Raw genomic sequence first — 25,465 nt, forward strand, 5'->3', positions numbered from 1 at the left:
AATAATGTGATATAACAATAATATTCAATAATCTGAAACTTAAAAATGCTTTACATGAGCCTGTAACATTCAGGTAATATTTAAGTGGATCAGTCAGAATACTAGAATTTAAGAGTATGGTAAGCTATTTCCTCAGACCATGCTTCACACAATTGATGTTAAAGCTACAAATATAATTTACTCAGAGACTTGATAATCAAGACTGAAACAGTCTGCTTCCAACCACTTTGGTCTGTCCCTCCTCCAGAGCAAAACCACTGAGATCCTTTTCTAGGGCCTCACGTATTCTGCTAGAAAGCAGAGTAATTTGTCCAGGCAGAATGTGCTAAAAACCAACTTCCAAAATCCCATTTGAACTGGAAAATCATTATGAGCAGATAAAGGTTCCTAGGGCTGGGGAGAGACCCATTTGTTATTCCTATAAACAGAATAGAAATATATCAAAATCTAGCTGATCCTAAGAAATAGGGCTGAAATATTGGAAAATGGAAAACCATCTATGATAATTAGTTTCAGGAAAAACATGACCAGTTTCACTGTTTACAAAGTTGAGTGAGAAAACACAGAAAACATACTAATAAAAATCATTGGGTAACTCTGAGTAGTTTCTAATTTAAAACTGTAGTTTGTTCATAGTCATAGTGTCTCAACACTAAACAAATGATTTTTCTCCTATGTAAAAGCATTTGTATGCTTAGTTTTCACTTTCATTTTCCAGTGTTTCTCTAAGTGAACTCTGAGGCCGAAGAGGACTATGTTGTGCAGGCATTTAATCAACCATGTCAAAATTTCTCAGAAAAGCTGAAAAAGGTCTAATGCTAAATATAAAAAGAATCCAAAATGATTTGCAACATACCAGAACTGTCACTTCAACTTCTCACTGGATTTTAAAGTATGTATTTATAGCATGAAAGCAAATACATTCTTTTCACAGAATTTTAAAGTAACTCAAGTATCACAAGAAATCATAGAAATCTTAAAATTAAAGATCAGACATTCCTTTTAATTATTTTTATCTGAATCATGTTCAGTGTGGATTAAGAATGTGTGGCAGTTACTGGATAGATGGCTTTGGGCATAGTAAAATATACTTTGGACTAAAAAAAATGAATCACTTAAGTGTATAGTATTAGTCAAATACTTGAATTACTCCATTAAAGTAATTTTAAGCTTAAATTTATTTATATGGATCAGGACTGTGGTGATTTCATTAAATTGTGACTGACTAAACCCCTAAGTGTGGATTGTGACTCACTGAATTAAACCTAACCCCCTCCAATGGAAGAAGGCTCAGTGAAGATGGGCAAGATGTGCCCACGAAGCTCACAGGCTAATGCAGGTGTGACAGGCCACAGCTGCTGCTAAGAATCTGACTTCCTTCAACACATAGGGGACCTTTGTGAGGGTAGCTTTTTTTGCAGATAAACAGCCATCAACAGTTGAGTGCTTTAAATATTTCTCCTCTGGTTCATGAGAAGAGAGTGAATGTGTCCCTGAGTTAGCCAGATCAGTTTTGAGGGGGAAGGGAGGGAACCCGTGGCTCAGCCCAACACAGAGTATTAAACACTAAACTAGTGAAAGAATTTCAGAAAGAAAAAATGGGCTTGAGCTGGTTTCAACCCATGGATTCCCTCTTGGTAACAGAGGATACCTCGTGTCATATTAGTGAGTGTATTATTGAGACTGGTATTGTAACTAAAATGTGTACTGCAGTTGCTATATTTTTGTTAGGTTTAACTTATACTTGTAAAGTATTTTCATTATAGTCTTCAGGACAATAATTATTTCTATTCAGACATGCACTAGTCTTTCCACTGCATGTGGTGAATCTAGAGCTAGATTCCAAAACAGCTGAGGCACGACTTACACAGTATTTGGGCTTATGCATTTATTTTAAGGAGAGAACTGAGCTTAGTTTACATAGGTGGTTCCTGACAGCTTCAAGGAAGTGTTAAGGTATTTTCATGTACCCCTTGAGGCAAATTAACAATGATTGTGGTTAAGTATAAGGAGATTTAATAGCCAATGCATTGGACAGAGTCCTGGTACTATAAGTGGTTCTACAGGGAGTCTACAAAGATGCGGCGTAAGCAGATTCTTTATATACACTTGTGCCAGTAACAATTGGATTGTTACAAGGCAATACTGTGGCATTTCTAATCAGCAAGGGAATCTGTACTCCCTCATATAGGGTTGTATCTCTGGCATTCCTGCTTCTGCTGTTTAACCTGACTCTGGAGTTAGGCCTGCCTACTGCCGGGTCACGTCAGTGCTCTGTCGTGAATTCCCATTGCTGAGCAGTTACAGTTTGAATTTCCCCATTATAAGGTTTATCAACCTTTTTTTAAGTGCAGCTGTTTTTGTATACTAGATGGTCACTGCCAACTACTTGATGACTTTAGGCACTCTGATTCAGGCCTGAATGAATGGCTGTCCCAGTTCCTCATCTCAAGTATCTCTCTCTGCTCCTTGTTTCTGCCTCATGCATTAGGTACAAAGATCTGGAAGACACTGAGTTAATCTTGACCACATGTGAGTTGCTCACTCAGCTGCTCTCCTACTCCCCCTTATCAACAGGATAGGAGAGAAAATTGGATGGAAAAGCTTTTAGGTCAAGACAAAGACAGGGTGTCTGCTTACCAGTTACCATTACAGACAAAACAGACTCAACTTGAGGAAAAGTAATGTAATTTATTGCCAATTTAAGATTTGGGTAGTGAGAAACAACACCCCTCACCTTCCACTCCACCCTTTTTTTTTTTTTTTTCAGGTCCTTTTTTTCAAACTTTACTCTTTTACTCCTGACTCCTCTATCCCTTCTGAGCCCCTGAGTGGTGTATAGGGCATGGGAGTGGTTACAGCCAGGACATAACAGAGAAAATGACACTTCCTCTGCCATTCCTTCCTCCTCACACTTTACACATTCTTCAGTGTGAACCCTCTCCATGGGTTGCAGTCTTTCAGGATAAAAGTTGCTCCAGCATGGGCTCTCTATAAGCCACGGTTCTTTCAGGGCCTTTGCACCTGCCCTAGCATGGGGCTCTCCATGGGTAGAGCTAGTCTTGGTGTTTGCACTAGTGCTTGCCTTTTTTTTTTCTTTTTGGTTTTAGGTTTATTGTTTGTTTTTTATTCCTCACTCACTCTGTGTGGAGTTTTTGCCATTTCTTAAGCATGTTTACAGAGAGGTGGCACCAACTTCCTAGGAAATTAATGTCTGTTCTGCGTTTCGGTAGGGCGAGAAGCAGAAGATCTAAAATACGCTCTTCTCAACCAAAATGCATCATCCAGAGGGTTTCAAACCTGTTGATAAATGATTTCCCATATAATTTGGGAAAGGAAATATTACCAATTATTTACTAGGGCCTTACCTACAAAAGAAAAAAGTATGCTCAGGAGAAGGAGCAGGGGCTTATCTTGCCAAGCTAAACAGCATAATTATGACATGACACTGAAGCACTGGAGATGTGCTACTGTACTGTAAAAGAAACTTTTCTCCTGAGTTCCTGATTTTTTTTTTTTTGGACAGGTCTCAAAGGAAATGTGGGGTGTAGAAAAGATCTTTAACCTGTTTTTATGGCAAGTGTTATGTGTCAGCTGTCTTCCAGGGAGGCAGTCCCAAAATTGCCTGAATCCATAAAGAGACTACTTATGCATGTGTAACCCAAAGAGTTTTCTGTGCTGTGTTCTGTGCAAGCATCTGACCTAAAGGCAGCCTGGGCTTCCTGCCTCTTGCCCAGACAATCTGATGCACACATTCCAATTTCTGAAATGTTTTCTTCAGCAGTGCCTAGGTACCCAAGTCCCCTCATGAATTGAAGCTTCACTATTTTCAACATTGGGTTAGGGATCTAGTGCTGCTCCTGCTAAAGGAGTTTTTTATGTGGAATTGCCTACTGGTAGAAGAGTAGACTGTAGTGACTAAAGGGTGAGAAACAGGAATTAGTATGTTCTGCACTGTACTTTGCAACGCTTATAAACAATTTTCTTAAGTAACACAGTAACAGCTCTTGCACCCTTATCTGAAGCTGCTAGGATCTGAGAAGCCTAATTTCACTGCAAGCTGAAGCAGTGAGATATGAATACTGCTTTGCAGTGCTATGTTCAGGGACACAGTTTTCCAGAACATCAGAAATGAAAGGAGAAACTGACACTTGGGGAACAGAAACTGAAAGCAGACGGGATGGGCGGTGGCAGGACCTTAAAAGAGGTGTGCTGGCAGGCACAGTGGCAAACGGCTCTGCTGCAGGTCCCAGCCTGGCCGGGCTCTCTTAGAGGCTGCGTGTGGGGTCGCAGCTGGGGCAGGAGGTAAGGCTGGGTCTGGGCTCATGATTAGTTTTGGGGCTGAGAATGGGACTGGGGCTAGGACTAGGGTTGGGTTTAGTTCTGGAGCAGGGACTGAGTTGAGGCAAGGTGTTTGAGCTGGTGTTGGTGTTTTCATTAGGGTTACGGTTGGAGTTGTGTGTAGGGCTGGACGAGATGGTTTGACAGTGTACGGGGAACGCAAGGGATGAGGCAGAGGAGCAAGGGCAGGGTGTCTGAGCTAGCCAGTTGCTCCTGCCTGCACCATGGCCCCAGACACCTTGGGTGGCATTGTGTGTATCACAGAAAAATGATAGCCAATATAGCAAATTATGATTAACCACCTGCCAAGGGTCCTTTCATGCAAAGCACAAAACAAATATGTAATGGTCTTGATAGTCTTTGGTAAATTTTAGCAATGACAAAAGCTGATGTTTTCCTTATAATTTATAAAAAAAATATATTTAAAAACAAAAACTTACCATGGGAATGCTCACAAAATGCTTTCTGATTTTTCTTCAAGTTTTATTCCAGTCTGAATATGTAGTAGATAATTTAGTGGTTCAAGCCACAGAACATACCGTATTTCCTGAAATTTGTCTCTTGATTACTTAGTTTTCTTTTTTGGATACAGAATCAAGATCTGTGATGGATTCTGCAGAAGGTAATTTCAAGAAGGTTGTTCGTGATGACACAAATGGAAGTACGAGTAAGGATGATAGTGATGATATGGATAGCGAGTGTATCGACAGTGAGGAAATAGGCTTCATTTCAACAAAGAAAAACAGAGAGGGTGGGAGTACAAGTGACCATGATGAGGAGGATGAGACCAATGACAATGCAGAAGCAGCTGTTGTGCAGATGCTTAAAGAAAAGGAAGACAGAGAAAAAGATGTTGAAGACCCAGATTATGGTAACGTTTATAATATCCTGACCACTGAAGAAGTGACACAGCAGGAATCACAAACTGAAGGCAAAGATTTCAGATTTCTTCAGAATGAGTGGGATTCCCAAAGCCCTGGTGAGGAACTGCTGTCATTTTATGTTTGCGTCTAAGTATTTTATTGCAGTGTCTTACCTTTTGACTCTTTTATGATTAATCAGTGGGTTATGGTTCTATCAATAAGTATATGTGTGGTTCTTTTAGAAATAAGAAAACATCTTGAATTTCTGAAGATTTTGAAGCTACACGTTTGGTCGTCCCTGTCAAGAGCTCGGTAAGTACAGCAGGGTTCACTGAAAGAAATAGAATAAAAGGTAACAAAAACAATTTCTATGAACCAAGTGCACATCAAAGGGTATTATTCTTTAGTGCAGCTATATTCTTGTCACTTAGGTTTGCGGAATACCTGGAGACATAAGCATATTTAGGATTTAGTATTTCCCCGAGAACGTGAAGGAAGACTCGTTTGTGCAGGCTTCCTCTTATGTTAGACTAGGGATTGTCTGCATGTTTTATGAGCTGACCTACAATTTTAACTGTTGATATTTATTGTTTTTCAAATTCTCCATTGTGCTTTTTGAGCATGTTTCCTCACCCGTTTTAAGGATACTACTGTTATCACATTTAAGAGAGTTTTCCTACAAAATTTTCCTTTTCATATATATCTACTGTGCCTTTTGCACATTTATTTTCATGCGTGATCTTCTGCATCTCCAGAAACCTTTCCTTGCTTGATGCGGAGAAGGATTAGTGGTAGCACAGTCCACACTGAGAGTGAAGCGTCTTAGCTGTTTCTGGAGCTGATGTGCCAATGAGATTAGTATTAATTAAAGACAGACAATTTTGATGTATGAGAGTGATGTTTTTGTTTATGCTTAATGCATCAGATATCTGACTGGGTCTGTAAACCAGAAGCTGTTGATCCCAGTCACAAAGGAAAGCTGGGTTTCCCAGGTATGGATCTAAGGTGATGTGTCAGGAACTTTTGACAGCCTTGAAGAAAGTGAGCACGTTGTTACCCATATAAGTATTTATGTTCCAATAATGCATACTAGTACGGTAATATTACATATTAAACTGTGTATTACCTAGTAGTATGTAATAGACAAACATGAAAACAGACAACCTTCACTAGAAGGGCTTGCCTCTTCATCTAGACCTGTGAAAGTTCTTCTGTCTCCTTGGTCTGGCCTGTACAAAACTTCATGTCCATGGACTTTCACGGGTACCTAGAAAGTCAGTTCTAGGACGTATTCAAAACTACTGAGATACTGACTGTTTGTACCTACCATTGTCACAGTTAAGAGGTTTTGTTTAAAGTCTGGCTTAAAGATTGGTTGAGGCAAATTGTATCAAGTTTCATAAATAGTTTTGTGAAATGGGAAGGGGATGAAGAAATCTTCTAATTCTTTGGTCTATTGAAGGAATGTGTCATGACTGGATTCCTCTTGCTGTTAAGGTATTTTTCTTGCCATAAACGTTTATTGGAGAAAGGAGGTAGTTGCCACTGTTGTGATAGTTGTTGATAATCCACTTGCTATTTTTAGCTGGAAGCTAAAGGCATGAACATTTTTGTGGTTCTCTCTTGGGCAATATTTCTTACAGAACAAACTGCAACTTCTACATAAGCGCAGAAACGGATGAAGGATGTCATGTAATAGAAACCTCAGATGCTACAAAAGTATTCAGAATTGTAAAGGAGACTATTGCTTATACATCTAGTAACTGAAAGGATTGCAAGCTATTTGGTTCTGACCTTAGATCCGAGAAAGAATGCTTTCTATTGATTTAATTCATATATTTAACGTGTAGTTGATTTAATTAATAAAAACATTTATTAAGCAAGTTATTTTATAAACTATCAGAAAGCAAGCTTCTTCTGTCCCATGTTCCCAACTTTCTTGGCGTAACATTATGTACACACTACTTCCTTTTTTTTTTTTCAGGTATGTCAGTTTGTTAAAAGACTTCGTTGAGTCTGAATTCTTTGTGATAGATGGGGATTCCTTAATTCTTATGTTGTTAAATGAGGAAGTACAGTATCTAACCTTATTCTACCTAATTGAATGCTTCTTGCAAGATTTCACTCAAAAAGGAGCAAAATATATCGTCGTTTTCTTCAAGGTGATGAACAACTAACGTTATTTGTTTGCTGTTTACACCATTACACTCCTTTAAAAGCAAATGTTTGATTCTAATCAGATTCAGGAAACTTCAGTGTGTCAACAAATAAGGAGATTTGTGACATTCACCACAAATAACACATTTTTTTTTCTCCCAATCTTTTTGTGTATGGGGTTTGTTCTCAATTCTTTGGAAAATTTTTAGAAATTCAGTAGTATTATAACTCATACAATTTTTTTGCTGCACAACCTACCATTAAATGTACAAAGAATGGCAGGTACCTATATTGACTTGTAGGAGATTTTAACCATGATTTTCTTGATTCATTCAAAGCTGGAGTCCTACAAAGTTATTTTTGATTATTTTAATGGTTTTGCATTTTTTCCTGACATGGAAAAACCCTTGGAAAGAGGGAGAGCTCTCTAGAAACCAAAAAAAGTAGATCTGCAATGAAGTATACAGGGAAAAATAGAACTGGGTAGTAATCATACTTTGCAAACGTGATATACTTTTAACAAATAGTCAAATTAGATTTTAACAAGACATCTTAATTGTTAATTTCTCAACTTTTGAGGTCTGATCGTACAATCTCAGTGTTTTTTTTTGACATAGTTTTACATTTATATACATACCTGTATATTGTATGTCTATATGTAGCCAGATATATCTATTGCATTTATATACCTGAAAATAATTTTTGGTTGAATTTGCTTGACATGACTAGAGCAAAATTACTAACAACGTACAAAGGCACTGTAATGATGTGATATAAAATAACATTATGATGTTCATAAACTGTAAATAGAATTCAAATATATAAATACTATACTTGCATAGTATTTATGCAATCTGAATTTGAATGCGACTTGCTGGAATGTAACTGAATACTTCCATTGTTCTCATTTGCCACAGGATGCAGAGCAGATGTACTTTCCCTATCCTCATTTTCTTTTCTTACGTACTGCGTTAATAGAACACCTGAAGCACAACACACGCACTACTGTTCATACAGAATTTTCCAATTGTTTATCACCAGCATGGGAGATTTTCCTGAAGAAAAGCTATCCTTATTTCATCATTGTATCTGACATAGGATTGACCTCTCTCCAAACCAACTATTTGACTATTTTTATTGCTCATTCATTGTCAAAGAAAATCACTATTGTACTTGCTTCAGGACAGGAATATGATACTCTTAGAGTTTATGGATATCATCTTCAGAGTATGCGGAAACACAGGTTATTTTTTCAAAAGGTAAATTTCACAACTTCTTTTTGGTTTGCAAATAAAGGTGTTAGTTCTACTTAGTGGATTTAATTAAAATATCTGTGTTAATATTATATATATATATGTTATATATAACATATATATATAACATACATATGTAATATATGTGTTATATATATTAAAATCATAAGACACTGATACACGGCTCATCTGTTGATGGTCCAAGAAACATGTCTGATGGTCTAAGAAATATGTAGATGTAAAACTTAGTAATGTGGTTTAGTGGTGGGTGGTCAGTACTAGGTTAGAGGTTGGACTAGATGATCTTAGAGGTCTTTTCCAACCTGAATGATTCTATGATTCATCCAATGATCTTGAAAGTCTTAATAGGAAAATACTGTGATTGGTACACATTTTTAAGCCTTAATTGACTTTTAATGTTATGGAATAGACTGGTGTTTAAAGGAGTTTAATTTAGAATAAATGTTTATTGGATGCTGAGGTTTTTTTTGGTGGGTCTGTGTATATGTGTATATATGTATATGCATATATATATATATATATACATATATATATATGAATGGTTTCTGTCGGTGTCTGTGGCTAGTAGTCCCTGATGCATTGTATCTGTTGACTTTTGCATATGATTTGCCTTCTGTACTTCTTAGTATGAAAAAGATCTGCAATGTCTCTGTGAAGCCACAGTCAGGTACAAAGAACCATCCCTGTGTCTGTATGGACAACTCAGGCTGAGCCTGGAAAGTGTACAAGAAGAGGTAATTTTACCCTTTGCATCCTTTTCTGTTTTCTTCTCAGATCAACTCTCTTTCCATTCCTTTAACTGAAATTCTGTCCTAGCCAGAACTGGGGGCTCTTTCACTTATCCTGAAGTGACAGCCTGAGGACAGGAAGGTCCCCTCTGTGCCCACTCTTCACAGCAGCTTAAAGCTCTTTTTTCCTTTGAGGTTCATTAAAGTAGGTTCATTAAAGTAGGATGCTCCAGCTGGAGGCTGGTGGGATCCATCTTGTCAGATATTTTCACCTTAGTGACTGCCTTTGTCTTGTAGAAGATGGGAACTAGCTCATTCTTTAATCTTGTTTTACAAAACTGTAACCTTAAAAAAAAAAAAAAAAGTGTTCACATGGAACCATTATCACCTTTAGTGCATAACATACAATAATATACCCGTACCAGTTTCCTGAGCATGTTGTGACTCCACTTCTGCTCCCGCTGAGAACGATAGGAGCTGTTGGCTTCCTTGGACTTTAAAGGGATTGGTGCTGGTCCAGCAAGCTGAATTTTCAGTCCAGATAAAAATGCTGCTGCTCGTAAAGCATTTTAAAGTCAGTAGAAACACAGCTGCCTGGTGGCTGCTGCTGCTATTTCATTTTATTATAATTATCTTTCCTGAGGCCAGCTCAGTAATGAGGTACACCGGGAGCAGGAACCCTTCAGGGCACAGCGAGGGCAGGCAGCTGCTCCCTGCAGTGGGGTGGCCGTGGAGGCTCCCTCAGGGGTGGTGGGTCAGGGCCCCACAGCCAGGGCCTGTCCCAGTGCCCCAGCCAGGCGCTGGGCAGCTCCAGGCCCAGGCATCGGGCCTCCCTCTGGGGACAGGGACAGGCTGAGGCTGGGCCAGGATGTGGGCCTTTGAGGCTTTGGGGACCTGGAGACAGGCCCTGCCGCCCTGCTGTGCTGTTGTTGGGGTAGGGACTGACAGCCCATGGGGACCTGGGTTCTGGGCAGGGTATGGGGAGCCCCAGGGGCAGTCAGGGTTGCCTGTTGGTGCACCTCATGAACCTGACCCAAGGGAGGCTGTATTTACTAATGATTATGCACACTTTTCCTTTTGTAGTTTTCAAATCCTTTTTTTTTTTTTCTTTCTCATTCTGTGATGGTACTCTTTAAGGAATAAAACTTGTCCTTGTTTTGGTAACTGTTATTATAGCAGTAATTTGTGCTAGTAATAATGTTGTGATTGCAGGTTTGCCGGACTATCCCTCTGTTGAAACAGCTGTGGCCTGAAGGATCTGACATTCGGCGTGTAGTCTGCGTTCTTGCTTGTGCAGTGGGATTAAAAATCTACAGTGATATGCTGAAAAATGCACATGCTTCCAGGGGAACAAAGACAGAGAAATCAGAAAGAGTAAGAATGTTATATATCTTTTCAGCACAGTGACTCTAAACATTTTGCTAACAGAAGAGATGCTTCTTCCGGATCCCAAGCTGAAGAGAGGGTCAGATGCTTCATTTGATTGCACCTGTAAGGGGACTGGTTCAGATAATTTGTGGGGCCACAGATTCTCCAAAGTAGTGTGGTGTGTCTGAGTGGCACCATCATTCCTGCAGCAGCGGCTGTTCCTGGGGAAAGTTTCTCCTTACAAGTGACTAGTTCCATGGGAAGTTTTACCTTAGAAGATTGTTGTGCTCTTTATTTTTCTTTTCCTTATGCTATGCCTTTACAGTAGAATACACTTTTCCTCAAATTAGCAAGATGGGGTTCTTTCTAGATGCAAAGAGTCATGATACCATTTTTGTGACTGTACTACAAGTCTTTTATTTACCTCAAGTTAACACAGAATCAGTATATCAGTAACTTTTCTAGAAAGGCACAGGAAACTATTTTTAAGTTTTGTCTTGATTTTTAAGTCATATTCTTTTCAGAAAAGAGATTGTTTACAGTATAACTGATCTGCAGCTACCAGCACTACAAGAGTGTTCATTTTGAAATGTGTGCACAGAAGTAATTACAATGCACAAATTGTTTAAATAAATCAAAATTATTAGCTGCTTTAACAAAGTGAAAATCACAGAATTATGTAGAGGTGAACACAATATTTTACTGAAGGATGTGATCAACTTTTCTTCTGTCATCTCTCAACAGGGAAGAAGTAAACCACTATCTCCAGAAGCAGCAGCTGACCTCTGTAGAATGCAGTGTCTTACAGTGGTTTTTCTTCTTCATATGCCTCTTTCTCAGAGAGCTCAGATTAGGGTTATGAAATCCTGCTGGACTAAGCAAGTTTTACCAATAATAAAAATGGTGTGTATAACACTGTCTTACTTCTCCTGTCATCTGGTACAATTATCATTTCAGTTTTAATTTTTCTTGGTAAATTGCTTTAGTAGTCTGAGATCAAAGAATCGAATGTACTTGCTGGAAAGAAACTTCATCTGGTTCAGGAATCTTGTGAGCCAAAAATCAGTGGGTCTAAGAGAATGTTTGGGGTAATATCTCTGTATAGTTGACCTATTTTTAGGCATTTACAGATGGCCAGTGTCAGTATTAGGATTCTGGGCTTAGATGGACCTTGTGGTCTCATCCAGTATGGGAAGTCTGATGCCAGGCCTTCGTATTAAAGTCAATTATTGCAGTGAAGGAGATCTAGAAGTGTGCTACTTAACTGTTTCCTGATCACAGAGAAATAACAGCATGTTGATTTTCATGCCTATAAAAACTGAGGTAGTTAACCTTATTCTGGAGATGCTTTGATGCCTCCACATGAGAAGGTGCTACATGAGAATTAATTGTTTGCTCTGTTTTAACAGCAACAGTTGTGTGCGCATTTTGTTCTGAAACAGCTAAGTGATAAAAATGATTGGAAACTGGATTTAACATATCTACCTGACCTAAATGATGATTCGCTGCTCATAAATCTTGCACATTATTATGAGATTGAATACTCTGAAGGTATTTGTCTTTGTTGAACACTTTGCTTTCTTACATTTCTAGTTTTATTAAGCTGCAGAGTAAAAATGAGAATTTGTGTACAAGCATAAGTCAACATAAATTTCTAATTACTTGTATAATAACAGATACGTTTTGTCAAACAATAGGGAATTTTTTTCATATGCAAGTCTAGAAAATCACATATTCAAATATCTCTCACCAGTAGTCATTCACAATACTTTACCATGTCATATCTTTGATGTACTTATGCAAAGGAAGCATAGGTAGTATGAGCTCTGGGTCACTGTTATTGGGTGTTCTCAACCGTTTGGTTTTTAGCCCATTTTCTATCCAATTCATTTTGTCTTAGTTCAGCATAGTCAGAATGGAGACTAGATTCTATCCCTAGTATCACTGACATCAGAGATTTATGTTTTTTTAGATTGAGATAAAATTGGTTCAGACAAAATCTGATAATATCTTGTAAACACATGAAGCTGGGAGCTGGAACTTCAAGAACATCATCGTATATGTTAAGATTCACAGAAAAGCTGCAAAAGCTGACAGAGCAAGAGAGTATGGAAAACTATGTATAACAAAATTTCTTTCAGAGTAATTCTGTTCACCTGACATCCTGTGGTGAGCACTGGCAGTTGGTCTGTCTGTAATTCTGTTCACCTGACATCCTGTGGTGAGCACTGGCAGTTGGTCTGTCTGATAATAAAATACAACTTTTTCTTTATGAGTCAAGTCACAAGATGTCCTGTAGAGAAGTGTAGAGAATTTTTTAAACAAAATATAAATTAGAAATGGGACAAAGATATTTTTGTAATGATTCCTATTGTTTATTAGGTACCAAAATAGAATTCTGAATTAAAGATCTTACCCCGAAGAAGGTGAAGGTGAGAGAAACCCTTCTGTAGCTGTGGAATTTGAATTTCCACAGACAGTTTAAGTCTGGTATTCTTTACAAAATACATTTTGTCAGCATATTTAGTAATTTATACCCTGGACTATTAAACACTGAATGTATGGCATCCCATCCTAATTTATTCTAATGTCCAGAGACCTTGGATAGGATTGAGATCTTTGTGCCTGATGCTGCATAGGTGAATAGGTAGGTTCTGTTTAAGGAAGCTGTAATCATAAAGCTCCTAATTTCCTTCCCCCCCCACCCCCCTTTTCTTTTTTCCTTCTCTGCAGGATTAGAATTCCAAAAGGAACTGGGGAAAGAAGTGGAGGATGAATATCAAAGTTTATGGGACGCTGTAACCAAACTGACTGTGAAATATGGTTTTGGAGATGCTTTCCCAATACGAACTACTTCCCAACTGTTCCTTGATCAGGAACAGACATCATTTAGAGGTATTGACAACCCCAAGAATTAAAGAGTTAGAAGCATGGTCTTCATTACTGTCACAAAAAGTTGTAAGTTGGGAGTAGTGATCTGATTTTTATCCTGGTCACAAATCTAATCCATGCTTCATTTATACTCTCCTTCCTTTCAACCCACTAGTGTCTCACGTTTCTTGAGAACCAATTTTGTCACGTGTTTTGCTTAAAACATTCTAAACTTTATTAAGAAGGGGTAGTTTGCAAGAAATTAGTTAAGAACTGAAGCATAATTCTACTTAATTATATGGTGTTTTTCAGCTAGTATCAACAGATGTCAAGCGGGCAAAGTGGGCTCTAGTGGACTTCTTTGTTACGATATAGGCTATTAAGTCACCTTCTAGCACAGTACTGGGACTGCTTACTTCTGTAAGTAGTGCAGGAAAGCAGATGCCTGTGAGATGGAGTAGGTTGTAGCATTCATAGAAGTAGCGTAGGTGTCTAAAATATAAGATTATCTACTCAGAAGCAAAAATATCTGCTTTGTTCCTCTTCTTCCTGTGCTTGAGAAGAAAAAGGAACAGAGGAACTGATGAACTGCTGCTTACTTTTTGCATATTTTACTTTTTGGAAATTCATTTTTAATGTAACTTGACAGAATTTCAGAGATATGATATGAAATCATACATATTTCTAATCAAACTTTTTTTTTTAATGCTGTACAGTGTATGAAGACAAAATTCCTGCTGTAGGACTATTCCCAGTGAAATCTGATCTTGTTAAAGAGTATGCTGGAGATATTTTGAAAGACCTACCTGTTTTAGACGAGTATGTACTATGAATTTTATTAAGATTTTATATTGTATGGGTTTATTTACTACTGCCCTGGAGTTTACATCCATATTATGCTCAATTTGTGTGAGTTTAGAAATGCTTTTGCTGTGACTAGGGAAGGTTTCACATTTACGTGTACTGATAAAATACTCTGTAAATATTAACAGAAAGTTCAGAAAAGGAATGAGTAAGAGTCAGTATCTTATTTTCTCATTCAATTATTTGTTTGCATTAGTGATTCTTATTTGCATTCAGTGATTCTTATCCTATGTTCTGAAACAATTGTTCTGAATGCACAATTTGTCCTCTGATTTGTCCACAATTAAGGCCTCATCTTAAATTGCAAAGCTCAGTTTGATTTCAGGAAAAGGAAAATACTGAGTAACAGTACTGAATAAAAGTTGAGAATAGATTATCATTTTTTTACATTTGCCCTGCTTGTGAAGGTGGGTTGTGTGCTGGACAATGATTACTTTTAGCCACTTTGGGAAAACAGAGATTCGTCGTTTAAAGGATATTTCTGTGAGTTATGTAGTCACATTGCATTCCATGATTGAACTATATGAAAGTGGGAAAGTGCATTTTTAATTTATTATTTTTTTCTGAAAAGCTGAGGCTATCTTGACAAACTATATTTGGAGTAAAATTAAGCCCTACGTTGGTTGTCTGCCATTGTAAATTGTTTTGATAAATACTCAGGTTTTTTTATATGTTTTAAATGTTTTATTAGAGACGTCAGATAACCTTTTTAATTTCTGCTCTGTTTAATGTTTGTATCTTTCAGCAACGATCCTGCAATTTCTTCGCTTACTAAATACAAGGAATTTGATGAGCATCGTCACTGGCATTCTGGCAGACCACTGACTGAGGAGTATGAACGTGTACACTGCAATGCTGATGGTAAGAGGAGCTAACAAAACCCACTTGTCCTTGTTGGCTAGAACAATACTGTAAAGGTTAACGTTGTTGTAGAGAAGGACTTCTCAGTTCAGAAAATATTTGCAACTGTGTAAACACTTGCCAAAAAAGAGCTACTGCGATAGCTAAATTATACTTGAACATACTGCAGAAATTCATCAGCTAAGTATTGTGTGTTAGCTATTAACTTAATAGCTCTAACAAGTATAAGGGAGCGTTTCTAGTCAGCTGTTCATGATGCATTCTGTTGTGTTTGCAAAATGCTTCACAGATCTATATATATATATAAAAGTAGATGTGCAATTTCATGTCTAAATCTATAGTTTGAGTAATGTTTTCTAACCAAATTCGTATACGTGCAGAATCTACTCAGATGTTTGCCCAGCACATGCATAGCCAGTCAAATCTTTTGAGAACAAAAATTAAAATAAGTAAAAGAAGTAAACAAAAGGTGTTTGTATTAATGTTATGTATTATAGTTTCCTGTTTGTTTCTCAGCTTTGAGGTACTAACAAAAACAAAACATGGACTTAATTTTGATCTTAGACTTGCATATTTACATGAAATGAATTATAAGATACTGTGTGTACCAGCATGTATGCATCGCTATTTTTCTCAAAGATGTTTCCGTCATCGTTACATCACACAGTGAATTAAACTCCCTCCCAGGAGGTGGGAAGTCATGGATTACTATTGGTGCTCCCTTTTGTTTAGGGTTCTCATTCAGTGAATAGAAAAATTGTTTTCCGAGCGGGCATTTGCATCATTTGACCTATGAAAAGTGTTCCATCTGTTTATCTTTCTGACTGGACAATTTTTTGCATTCTTTTTTGCACTGTGATTTCAACAGGAAATGTGGAGAGCAGTCACTCTGATCATACCTGCACCAAGAGTAGCTAGAGCATCCTCCATAATGTTGGAGTTGAAAGTTTATGTCCACTCTTACTGAAGAGAGAGCCCTCTCTATTCCATGTCTTGCATGAGTCCTCTTAACACTGGCCTGTATTATCTCAGTCTTTTTTGTGTAAAACAGAGAGAAATACCTAAGCTTGAGTGCAGAAATATCCATGTGCTTGATACCTTCCATTGGGTCACATAAGTGTTCTTCCATCTTACTTATGTTCTGATGACAGTCTTGTATTCATGGGAAAGAGGTCTCTTTCTGATGATCTGAATTGACTTCTGAAGACACTTTCTTATTTTCTTTGATTGTGTGAGAAGCCTAGGCATTTTTCTCAAGCAGTTGTAATTTCTTTCCAGGTGTCCTGTCTGTTAACTTTTCCAATAATATTCTTGTGTGCCTAAAGAAGTCTGAATTTGAGTCTGACATATCTCTCAGATAGTTCAAAGGACTGTTGAATTTCAGTGAGTCTCAGTAGCAAGCCTCTTTTGAAATGTGATTTTGGCCTTTAAGTTACATTTATGCTTTATCCAGGTATCTTTTTTGGGGGGGAGGAATTCTGTCAGTGTGTTTTTGAATCAATTACGTTTATTTGCAGCAAAATCCAAAGATCCTTATGAAAGAAAACAAATTCAAAAGTTACAGACTTTTTATCGTTTTTATGGAAGCACATTGCAAGAGAGCACTTCAAAGTTTATTGTATGCCAAAAGGATGCACCAGGGAGTGCTAATAATCCTGTCAAAAAGAAAAAAATGCAAGTGAGTATATGCAAGTTGCTCTTTCCAAGTCTACTTTTTACTATCCAGAAAAAGATTTCTACTGTATGAATCACACAAATTAAATATTATACTTTGAATGCACTAGTAGTTTTAGTTGAAGAAAATAAATTATCTTTGTAGTTCAAATTTAATTGACTAATTGGAAAAAAGTTTGTTCTATTTGGAACATTTGATGAATGATTGTATTTTAACTGACACAAGTAAATTAAAAAAAATGTAATATCGGATCTGTAAAGGCTGCTGAGATTTGGCTCATGGCCTGTAATAGTGTGTGGAGTGAAGGAAACTGTAGGTCAATTTAATTTTACTTTAAGAAACTACTGACAAATAATGTAAAATCCACTATTTGGTTATTTACTTCCCTGCATTGTTTGGAAATACTCTCCATGAAAGATCTTGTAAATATTGCTCTTAATTCTATATGAACATTTTCAGACATCACATGATATGTAACATATTCTTGTGTACTAATGAACAGTACTGAGCAATAATAATTTGAGTAATATTTCATAATAAACTATACTATCTTTATACTGGTATGGGTTATAGATTATGGCCTGTTGAATTGCCTGTGAAAGTCCGTATATGGAATCTTCTTAACTTCAAGTAAGATTGAACCCTTAATTTTATTTAATTTATGCAATAACACCTCAAAGGTATTTGGATTATTGTTACCTATGGATGAAATAATAGCTTTAAACTTAACTTTAACTGCTGTTTAATTTTTTCCACATCTGTGCATTTTTATACCACTTGTGAAGAAGCTTTTGACTTTTAAAATACAGATTAGATAAGCTTTTGAGAAGCAAATACTGGGATTCATAGATTTCGTCTCCTTCAGAGTGAAGTGCTATTTTAAAAAATCCTTGAAACACAATGTACCACACAGATGAATTGAAAACTATAATGTATCTTGAGTTTATGGATTAGTTTTTTTTCAGATGATACTTGAGCATATAATGATGGTTAGTTCTGAATATCTTCATTTTATGTAGAAAAGTAAAGCAGAAATAATTGCAGAGGAAAACAACAAGCGACTAAAAATTAAAGAAGAAATGAAAGAACAGGAGCAATGGAAAACCTTGCAGATGTCAACTGAAAAGGAAATAAAAGCAAATCTGACTGTTGGAATAAACAAATTGGAAAAGTTTCTCAAGATTCTTAAAAGTAAATCTGTGAAGTTCAGTGTAGAATTGTCAGGACTGTCTGCCTGTTTAGAAGCATGGAAGGAACACTGCAAAGAACAAGGTATGATAGCCAAATGCGTGTTCTTTATTTGACTTGCACTCCTTTTAACCAAGAAAGTGAGTGACTTTAGACGTTCTCTACAGGAATAAAGGCATGTTAAAACACTTCTGTTTTGGGAGTACTAATGGTGCTTTTAAGTGTTAACAGACTGGTCCTCATTTGCAATTTCAGGATTCTTTGAGTGAGACATAAAGAATCTGCTAAAATTAGCTGATAAATATTTTCCTGTTTCATCTTGTAAACATTGTATGCATAGGTAATTTGTTTTATTGTATACATCTTTAATGATTATGCATCATGAACACTAAAATATATCTATACAGAGGTGAATTGTTTAATTAGCTGAGTTGGCTCACAGTCTGAATAATGCTGACTTGCACAGAAATTTATACCACCATGGTTAGTGGTCTCCAGTTTCACCAGAATTAACTTATTCAATCTATGCTTTTGGTCAGAAGGATCCAAACAACTCTGTTGGAAACATGCTGGGGAGACCTGTACATGTTAGTGTGAAGTATGTAGCTAATAAGATTGAGTAACAAATACGTGAGTCAGGAAAATGAAATGGGGCAGCTCAGTTATTGTACAGATGTGAGAAGTATGACTTTCTGTTATTGTTGAGCTTGCAGAGGCAGGTAGAATTGTTTTGGCGCCTGGTCTTCATTGTTACTCCTTGTAGAGCTCACAGAAGTGTGGGTTGTATTCTGGTTGTCTTTGGTTAAAATGTACTTTTTAATTGCCATAAATGTGGTTGGATGGATAAGGTCTGTTCTAAAAATACCTAATATAAAAACACTTCCAATGATAGAATTGGCTCTCAAGTAACTATTGAGTTGGCTTTTTCTTTTTTTTTGAAAGCTACCAAATCTAAAGATTTAAGCAAAGCTGTTCAACTCATGAGGAGAATTCATATCCTCCTTGAAAAATATCAAGATCTCTTGGAGAAATCCCATCTACAAAAGCTGATCCAATGTCTACGACTTCTTGGATTTGAGAATTTGGCATGTTCGCTGTCTGGCCAGGTAACTTTATAGACTGTGATGATTCTATTGTAACTGGATCTCTAATTGATATAAACATAAGCATGTAACAGTGTGTAGAAAATCTATATTGAGCTTATTGTAATTATATTGTGCCTTAAGTTTAACTGTCTATTCATGCTTCAGAAATTAATGAGTAATCTTCCTTAGTTCCATGGATATATTTCTTTGCTTGATGTGAAAGAGAGTTGACACAATAGGCCACTTCCCCTTTATTAAGTGGAACTATATATGGCTGTGAAGGACAACCTGTGAAACATGTTAAGAGATGTCTATATCTCCAAGAGGTACCTGTTGTTCCACTCATCACATCAGCTGAACTCTGCATGTCAAAAATAAGCATTAAAATGTTCATTAACACACCTAAACATGCTACTTTATAGAGGAAATCTTTGAGACTGACGAGATAGATGAAAACTATATTCTGTTTGTTTTTATGGTATTACTCTACCCTGTTACTGAGCTATGATGATCGCCTCTGAGGGAAACTGACACTGAATTGCTTGTCTTCTCTAGCACAGCTGAGACCGCCAGATAGCTACTCTGAATTTGGCTCTGAAGTAATTTTTCTAAAGACTGGACTTGTGCTTTTCTGCTCATTTGCAACCTTCCCCCTGGCTGATTTAAAAGCAGTTCTGTAGATGTGATGTTACTGGGGAGAGGGGATGCTAAAGTGGTTTTCAGGTGGAAGAAGGGGGATATAACTCACAGCCTGCAGAATATGAAGTCAGTAGCAAAATGAAGGAGGATTACAATGAACCATAAAACCAGTATGACTTCAGTATTCAGTATCTCATTTTTCATGTGCAATAGTGTTAGGAATTTTTTGGAAGCTCAATTCTGGAAATCTTTTATTGTCCTTCTTTGAGGATTGGGACTAAGAGATGAGGGAGGAAGAGACTTGTAAGACTCTTCCCTTTGGGAGTGGAAAGTATTTGTCTCCTTTTCTGTGTGAATTTGACTGATGCATGATGATAGTTTGCTTTTGGCTACATAGTTACTGTTAAGGGTGTTTGGTGCCCTGAATAAATCAAAATCACTGAATAGCTGAGGTTGGAAAGGACCTCTGGAGGTCGTCTGGTCCAGCTCCCTGCTCAAGAACCTAGAGGAGATTGCCCAGGACTATGTCCAGACAGCTTTGGATGTCTTCAAGGAGGGTATGCCCACAATTATCTGGGCAACCTGTTCCAGTGCTCAGTTGCCTGCTGTGGTAGTTTTACACCAATGGCCAACTAAACTTCACTACACTGCTCTCTGTCCCCCTCCTCAAAGGAAGAAGGGAGGGGGAGAAAATGTGATAGGGGGAAAAAAAGCTCACAGGTTGAGATAAGAATAATTTAATTAAAGGAAAAAGGGGAAAAACAAGCAAAGACTGCACAGAAACAGAGAGGAAAAAAAAATATCCCATCAGCAAGGGATGTTCGGCCATGTCCTGGGAAGTAGGACCTAGATAAGTGTGGCAGCTGTTTGGGAGGATGGACATCTTCATAATGAGCCCCTCCTCTCCTTTCCCAGCTTTTGTTGCTGCACGGGACACCACACAGTATGGGACATCCCTTTGGTCAGTTTGGGTCAGCTGTCCTGGGAGATATCCCCTCCCCACCTCTTGCCCAGCGTGCTGGCTTTGGGAGTTTTGGAGGCAGTCTTGGTGCAGTGCCAGCCCTGCTCAGCAGTAGCCAAAACCTTGGTGCGATATCAGGGCTGTTCTAGCTACAGTTCTAGTACTTCTAGCACTGTATGTGCTGCTGCAGGAAAGCTAACTCCATCCCAGCCAGACCCACTACACCTGCACAGTACAGAAGTGTCTTCTTCCTGTTGTTTAGACAGGACCTCTTGTGTTCCAGTTTGTGTCCAGTGTCAGGACAAGAGGCAATGGGCACCACTAAAAAGAGCCTGGCTCCGTCCTCTTCGCATGCTTCCTTGAGGTATTTGTACATGTTGATGAGATCCCCCACAAGCCCAGGCTGAACGCAGCCCTGAGTGACCTGATCTGTTTGCACCTACTTTTAGCAGGGAGTTGGATTAACTGATATTCAGATATCCCTGCCAACCTAAATTATAATGTGATTTTCTGATATTCTGGTATATGTTGTAACATGGAAGGCTTTGCTAAACAACTTTCAAGATCAGATGGTGTAACCAAACATGTACACGAACATTGAAATTTGTTATGTCTTACGGTATACAGGTGCTGCTTAAAAATATAATGCTTTACAAAAATTGGGATCACAATCTTCATATTGAGTTTCTTTTCACAACTTTGATTCATTGCATAAAGTGTCAGGGCAGGCCCAAGAAAAGAGAAATATAGGATGAGAAGGATCTAGCAGGTGATAGCTCAGAGAAGCCAAACTCTGCCTTCTAGCCAGTTTCATAAGCTCTTCTGACAACAAAACCATCAAAAATGAGGGTTACTGAAGACATTGTTTACAGAACATAGTAGTCTCCTTTGAACAGATACAAGCTTATACAAAGCTATATAAGAGAAAAAGTATTTTAAAATCGCCTGCACTTTCGTATATTTTTTAAAGCTTTCAGAGTTCCAGAGCAAAAGATGTGCCATTTTCTGAATCTCTTGCTAGTTTGCAAACCAACTTGAAATTTATTATGACCTTATAGGTTAGAGAAAAAAGTGATGGTGAGAATACAAGTAGATATGCTATTGAGGTGGGACCAGTTCGCTTCCAGCTACAATACATGGACTATTATTTGCTCAGAGAAGAGAGAAATGATCCAGATCCCCGAGTGGAAAATTTCATACCAGACACGTGGCAGGTAATGAGACACAAACCATTTGTATGTAAAGTTATTGGAAATGACTTTTTTTTCTTCATTTTAAAATACATGTGATTCTACTTCTTGCTAAAAATAGTGTTTCACTAAGGTGAACAAATTCAGAAGATCATTTTGGATGGTATTCCATGTTCCTTCTAACCTGAGAGCTTTTCTACTGAGAGCTTGGCCCAAGGAATTCAACATAAGAAATGCCAAATCCATGGGATTTCACTGTTCATCATAATATTTGATGGTGATAACCCCCCGTTTAGGTAATCTCTGATTACCTAATCTCTAATCATCTTCTACTTATTGCTGCCTAAAGAGTGAACCATACTATGAATTGATAATAACTTTTCTGTTTAAAGCACAGTAGGTCTAACTCGGGTCTGTCTGTTATTGGAGTGGGGAGACCAGCTGAATTTTCCATTTTGTGTGACCACATCTGGAAAACAGATACTTGCTTGAGAAGCACCTTTGAACTCAGCATATACGCTAATATAGAAAGATAGTGTTAATGCTACTTATTTCTCCCTTCTTGTACCATTCCTCCCCTTCCTTCTACAGACCTATTTAAAGTGAGAGGAAGCATGGAGGAAGACAGTAATAGGAAGAAAACAAATTTATTAGTGTATGCTAAGAGCAGAAGAGAAATTTGGCAGTAGTGCTATAACTATAATAATGCAAGAAAAATTACTGCGTTGTATAAAACAGTGAAGTTTTTGTATCTAAATTGTACACTGCTGAGTTAACTGTTTTTTATTTTGAAAATGTCCAGTTTCGGACTGTAAGTATTCTGGTATCAAAATCTCAGGCCAAATAATTGAAACAAACAAGTGGGAAGTTGTAGTTCCTTTTTTTTTCACTAACAGTTTGAGAAAAGAATACAGTCATAAAACTTCTAGGTTAACTGTGACTTCCCCTAGTCTAAAATCAGCAAAAATTAAGGGCAAAAATAGAGACATTTTCACAGGAAGAGCTAGTTCACTCAATGAGAACTTCTTAACAAGACATTTTGCTCTTCTCTTAGCGAGAACTTCTTGATGCTGTTGATAACAATGAGTCTGCAGTGATAGTTGCTCCCACTTCATCGGGAAAAACATATGCATCATATTATTGCATGGAGAAAATTCTGAAAACGAGCGATGATGGAGTAGTTGTGTATGTTGCTCCTACAAAGGTGAGGCTACATCCTACTACATATTTTGTATGTCTGACTATGATATTTTTCAGTATGATTCTGAAAACATTTGGCGTAACTTATTGTACAGATTTAGTTGATGTACGTCTTTTTTATTAGAAACATGTAATTAAGCATGCTTACAAAAGATCTGCAAAATATTTAAGTTCATGTACAGTTTTTTGACTGTTTATATAGCTATTTTAAGGTCAGAAACATTAATACATATAAAAGTGCTAGAAGTAGTGTTAGGTAAATGGTGACAGTGCCAAAAGCCTACAGACTTGGTGAAAGTAATATTAAAACAGAACAAAAACCAATTTTTCCAATTGAGTTCACCATTAGATGCTTCAAGAGAACTTGTGAAACTCCAAGCGTCTTTGGGATATTTTTTAATGAGTGTTTTATCCTTTTTTTTTTAGTTAGAAATTGACTCAAGAGCTGAACCAATGTTTTGATTTCTTCCAAAACTTATTTTAAGCAATGCAAAGTTTGAATATGGAATATGGAATTACACGTGCTATTATTGAGTAATTTCTTTGGATCCTTTTCTATAAGTAAAATATATATATATATATATATATATATATATATATATATATATTTGATATGGCAAAACAAAATGGACATCAAATTCATACTTTCATTTGAATATCAGAGTCTGGGTGCACAAATGTATTTTATACCTGCAGGCCTCAGGACTCTGATGCCATTGAAGTGTTTGTAGATACAGCAGAGTGCTATAAAATAGTTACAATACAGAGTTAATACTATATAACCCACTTCACAGAACACTAGATTTCTTTGAAAACATTTGAGTATAATTGAACATCAGGTACCATTTCTATTCAAAGTTAACACTGATGGTCTAGATTTAATAGAAGTGCTGCAATAGTATATTGCAGTCTAGTACATTAATATCAGTGCCAAAATTGAATACATTTGTATGCCTCAGAACATTGTATGCCTTTAGACATCCACTGTGTAGTTTTGTTAATGATCTGCTTTACTTAAGGCCCTTGTAAACCAAGTGGTGGGAACTATATACAGTCGGTTCACCAAGAAACTTCCAGATGGACTGGTGTTGTGCGGAGTCTTCACACGAGATTATCGTAATGATGTCATGAATTCTCAGGTATATTTTTGAGTGTTTTGACTTGGTACTACTGATTTCTCTGGGACTGGTTATTCAGCCAATCTGCTCATCTGGCCCACACTTCAACAGCTTGTCTATGAGCATCTTAAGGGAGACAGTGTCAAAAGCTTTATTGTATGCTAGGCAGATAATATCCACTGCTCCCTCCTCATTTACCAGCTGGTCCTTTCATCATAGAAGTTTATCAGGTTGGTCAAACACGACTTCCTCTTGGTCAATCCATGCTAACAACTCCTGATGACTTCCTTCTCCTTCATGTACCTGGAAATGGTTTCCAGGATTAGTTGCTCCATCACTGTCCCAGGGATCAAAGCGAAGTTTACCAGCCTGTCAGTTCGCTGTGTCCTTCTTCTTGCCCTTCTTGAAGGTAGAAGTGAGAAATTAATTTTTGCTCATCTTGAAATCAAATACATATTTTAAATGCTTTTTTCAGTATAGAATCTGTTCTGTTACATTTGATCAGCCAATTTATTTGAAAATAATGCTTTACAAACCTTTTTTTCTTAGATACTAGTGACTGTGCCTCAATGTTTAGAAATCTTGATGCTGTCTCCTCGTTGCCAGAAATGGGTCAAACGGATACAATATGTTATATTCGATGAGGTAGGCATCTTTCAGTAATAATCAATTTAATAAGTTTATGGGGAAAAAAAAAGGCAGAGGAAAACTATCAATAATTAAATTTTTCACTACATGCATTATTGCTGGTAAAAATCAACTTTGAGAACTATTACTTCAGACTTGCTTGCTTTTTCATGTTAGGTAATAGTCTTAATATGTTCCAGTGCAAGAACTTAAAACTCTGATAGTCCTGAAGAGGACATACTGTTCAGTCAGAGCTACCAGGAATTTCCTTTATTTCTCTCAAGCCAGTCAACTGAAAAACTAAAGTTCACCACTGTAGTCTTAGTGGTGAAAATGAAGCCTGGAGGTATTCCAGGTTTCAATCATAGACATATCCCTTCATGAGATGTTTGTCGGTCTTTTGAGGGCAAAACCAGTGTTTAATATTGCTAAATTTAAAATTTGTACTGGATTCT

General features: G+C 37.3%; 1 protein-coding gene across 3 annotated transcripts in view; it reads left to right on the forward strand.

Annotated features, from left to right (window-relative positions):
• The first annotated feature begins 4,177 nt into the window (after positions 1–4,177).
• Positions 4,178–25,465, forward strand: part of DDX60 (DExD/H-box helicase 60) — a 43,258-nt gene continuing 21,970 nt past the window's right edge. The window contains exons 1-19 of one of the 3 annotated variants that reach the window (XM_035552625.2): positions 4,178–4,305; positions 4,934–5,320; positions 5,447–5,516; positions 7,189–7,366; positions 8,279–8,620; positions 9,262–9,369; positions 10,576–10,737; positions 11,476–11,634; positions 12,141–12,282; positions 13,465–13,626; positions 14,319–14,421; positions 15,212–15,327; positions 16,845–17,005; positions 18,022–18,274; positions 19,133–19,296; positions 21,934–22,089; positions 23,120–23,269; positions 24,285–24,404; positions 24,933–25,028. In XM_035552625.2, the coding sequence (XP_035408518.1) occupies positions 4,948–5,320; positions 5,447–5,516; positions 7,189–7,366; positions 8,279–8,620; positions 9,262–9,369; positions 10,576–10,737; positions 11,476–11,634; positions 12,141–12,282; positions 13,465–13,626; positions 14,319–14,421; positions 15,212–15,327; positions 16,845–17,005; positions 18,022–18,274; positions 19,133–19,296; positions 21,934–22,089; positions 23,120–23,269; positions 24,285–24,404; positions 24,933–25,028 (3,015 nt within the window). In that variant the 5' untranslated portion in view covers positions 4,178–4,305; positions 4,934–4,947. Of the gene's footprint in view, positions 4,306–4,933; positions 5,321–5,446; positions 5,517–7,188; positions 7,367–8,278; positions 8,621–9,261; positions 9,370–10,575; positions 10,738–11,475; positions 11,635–12,140; positions 12,283–13,464; positions 13,627–14,318; positions 14,422–15,211; positions 15,328–16,844; positions 17,006–18,021; positions 18,275–19,132; positions 19,297–21,933; positions 22,090–23,119; positions 23,270–24,284; positions 24,405–24,932; positions 25,029–25,465 lie in introns of those variants that run through there. The other 2 variants (XM_035552632.2, XM_050710494.1) reach the window with 2 other exon arrangements.

This window comes from Cygnus atratus, chromosome 4, assembly GCF_013377495.2.
Source record: "Cygnus atratus isolate AKBS03 ecotype Queensland, Australia chromosome 4, CAtr_DNAZoo_HiC_assembly, whole genome shotgun sequence".
In the NCBI taxonomy this organism is placed as follows: domain Eukaryota; kingdom Metazoa; phylum Chordata; class Aves; order Anseriformes; family Anatidae; genus Cygnus; species Cygnus atratus.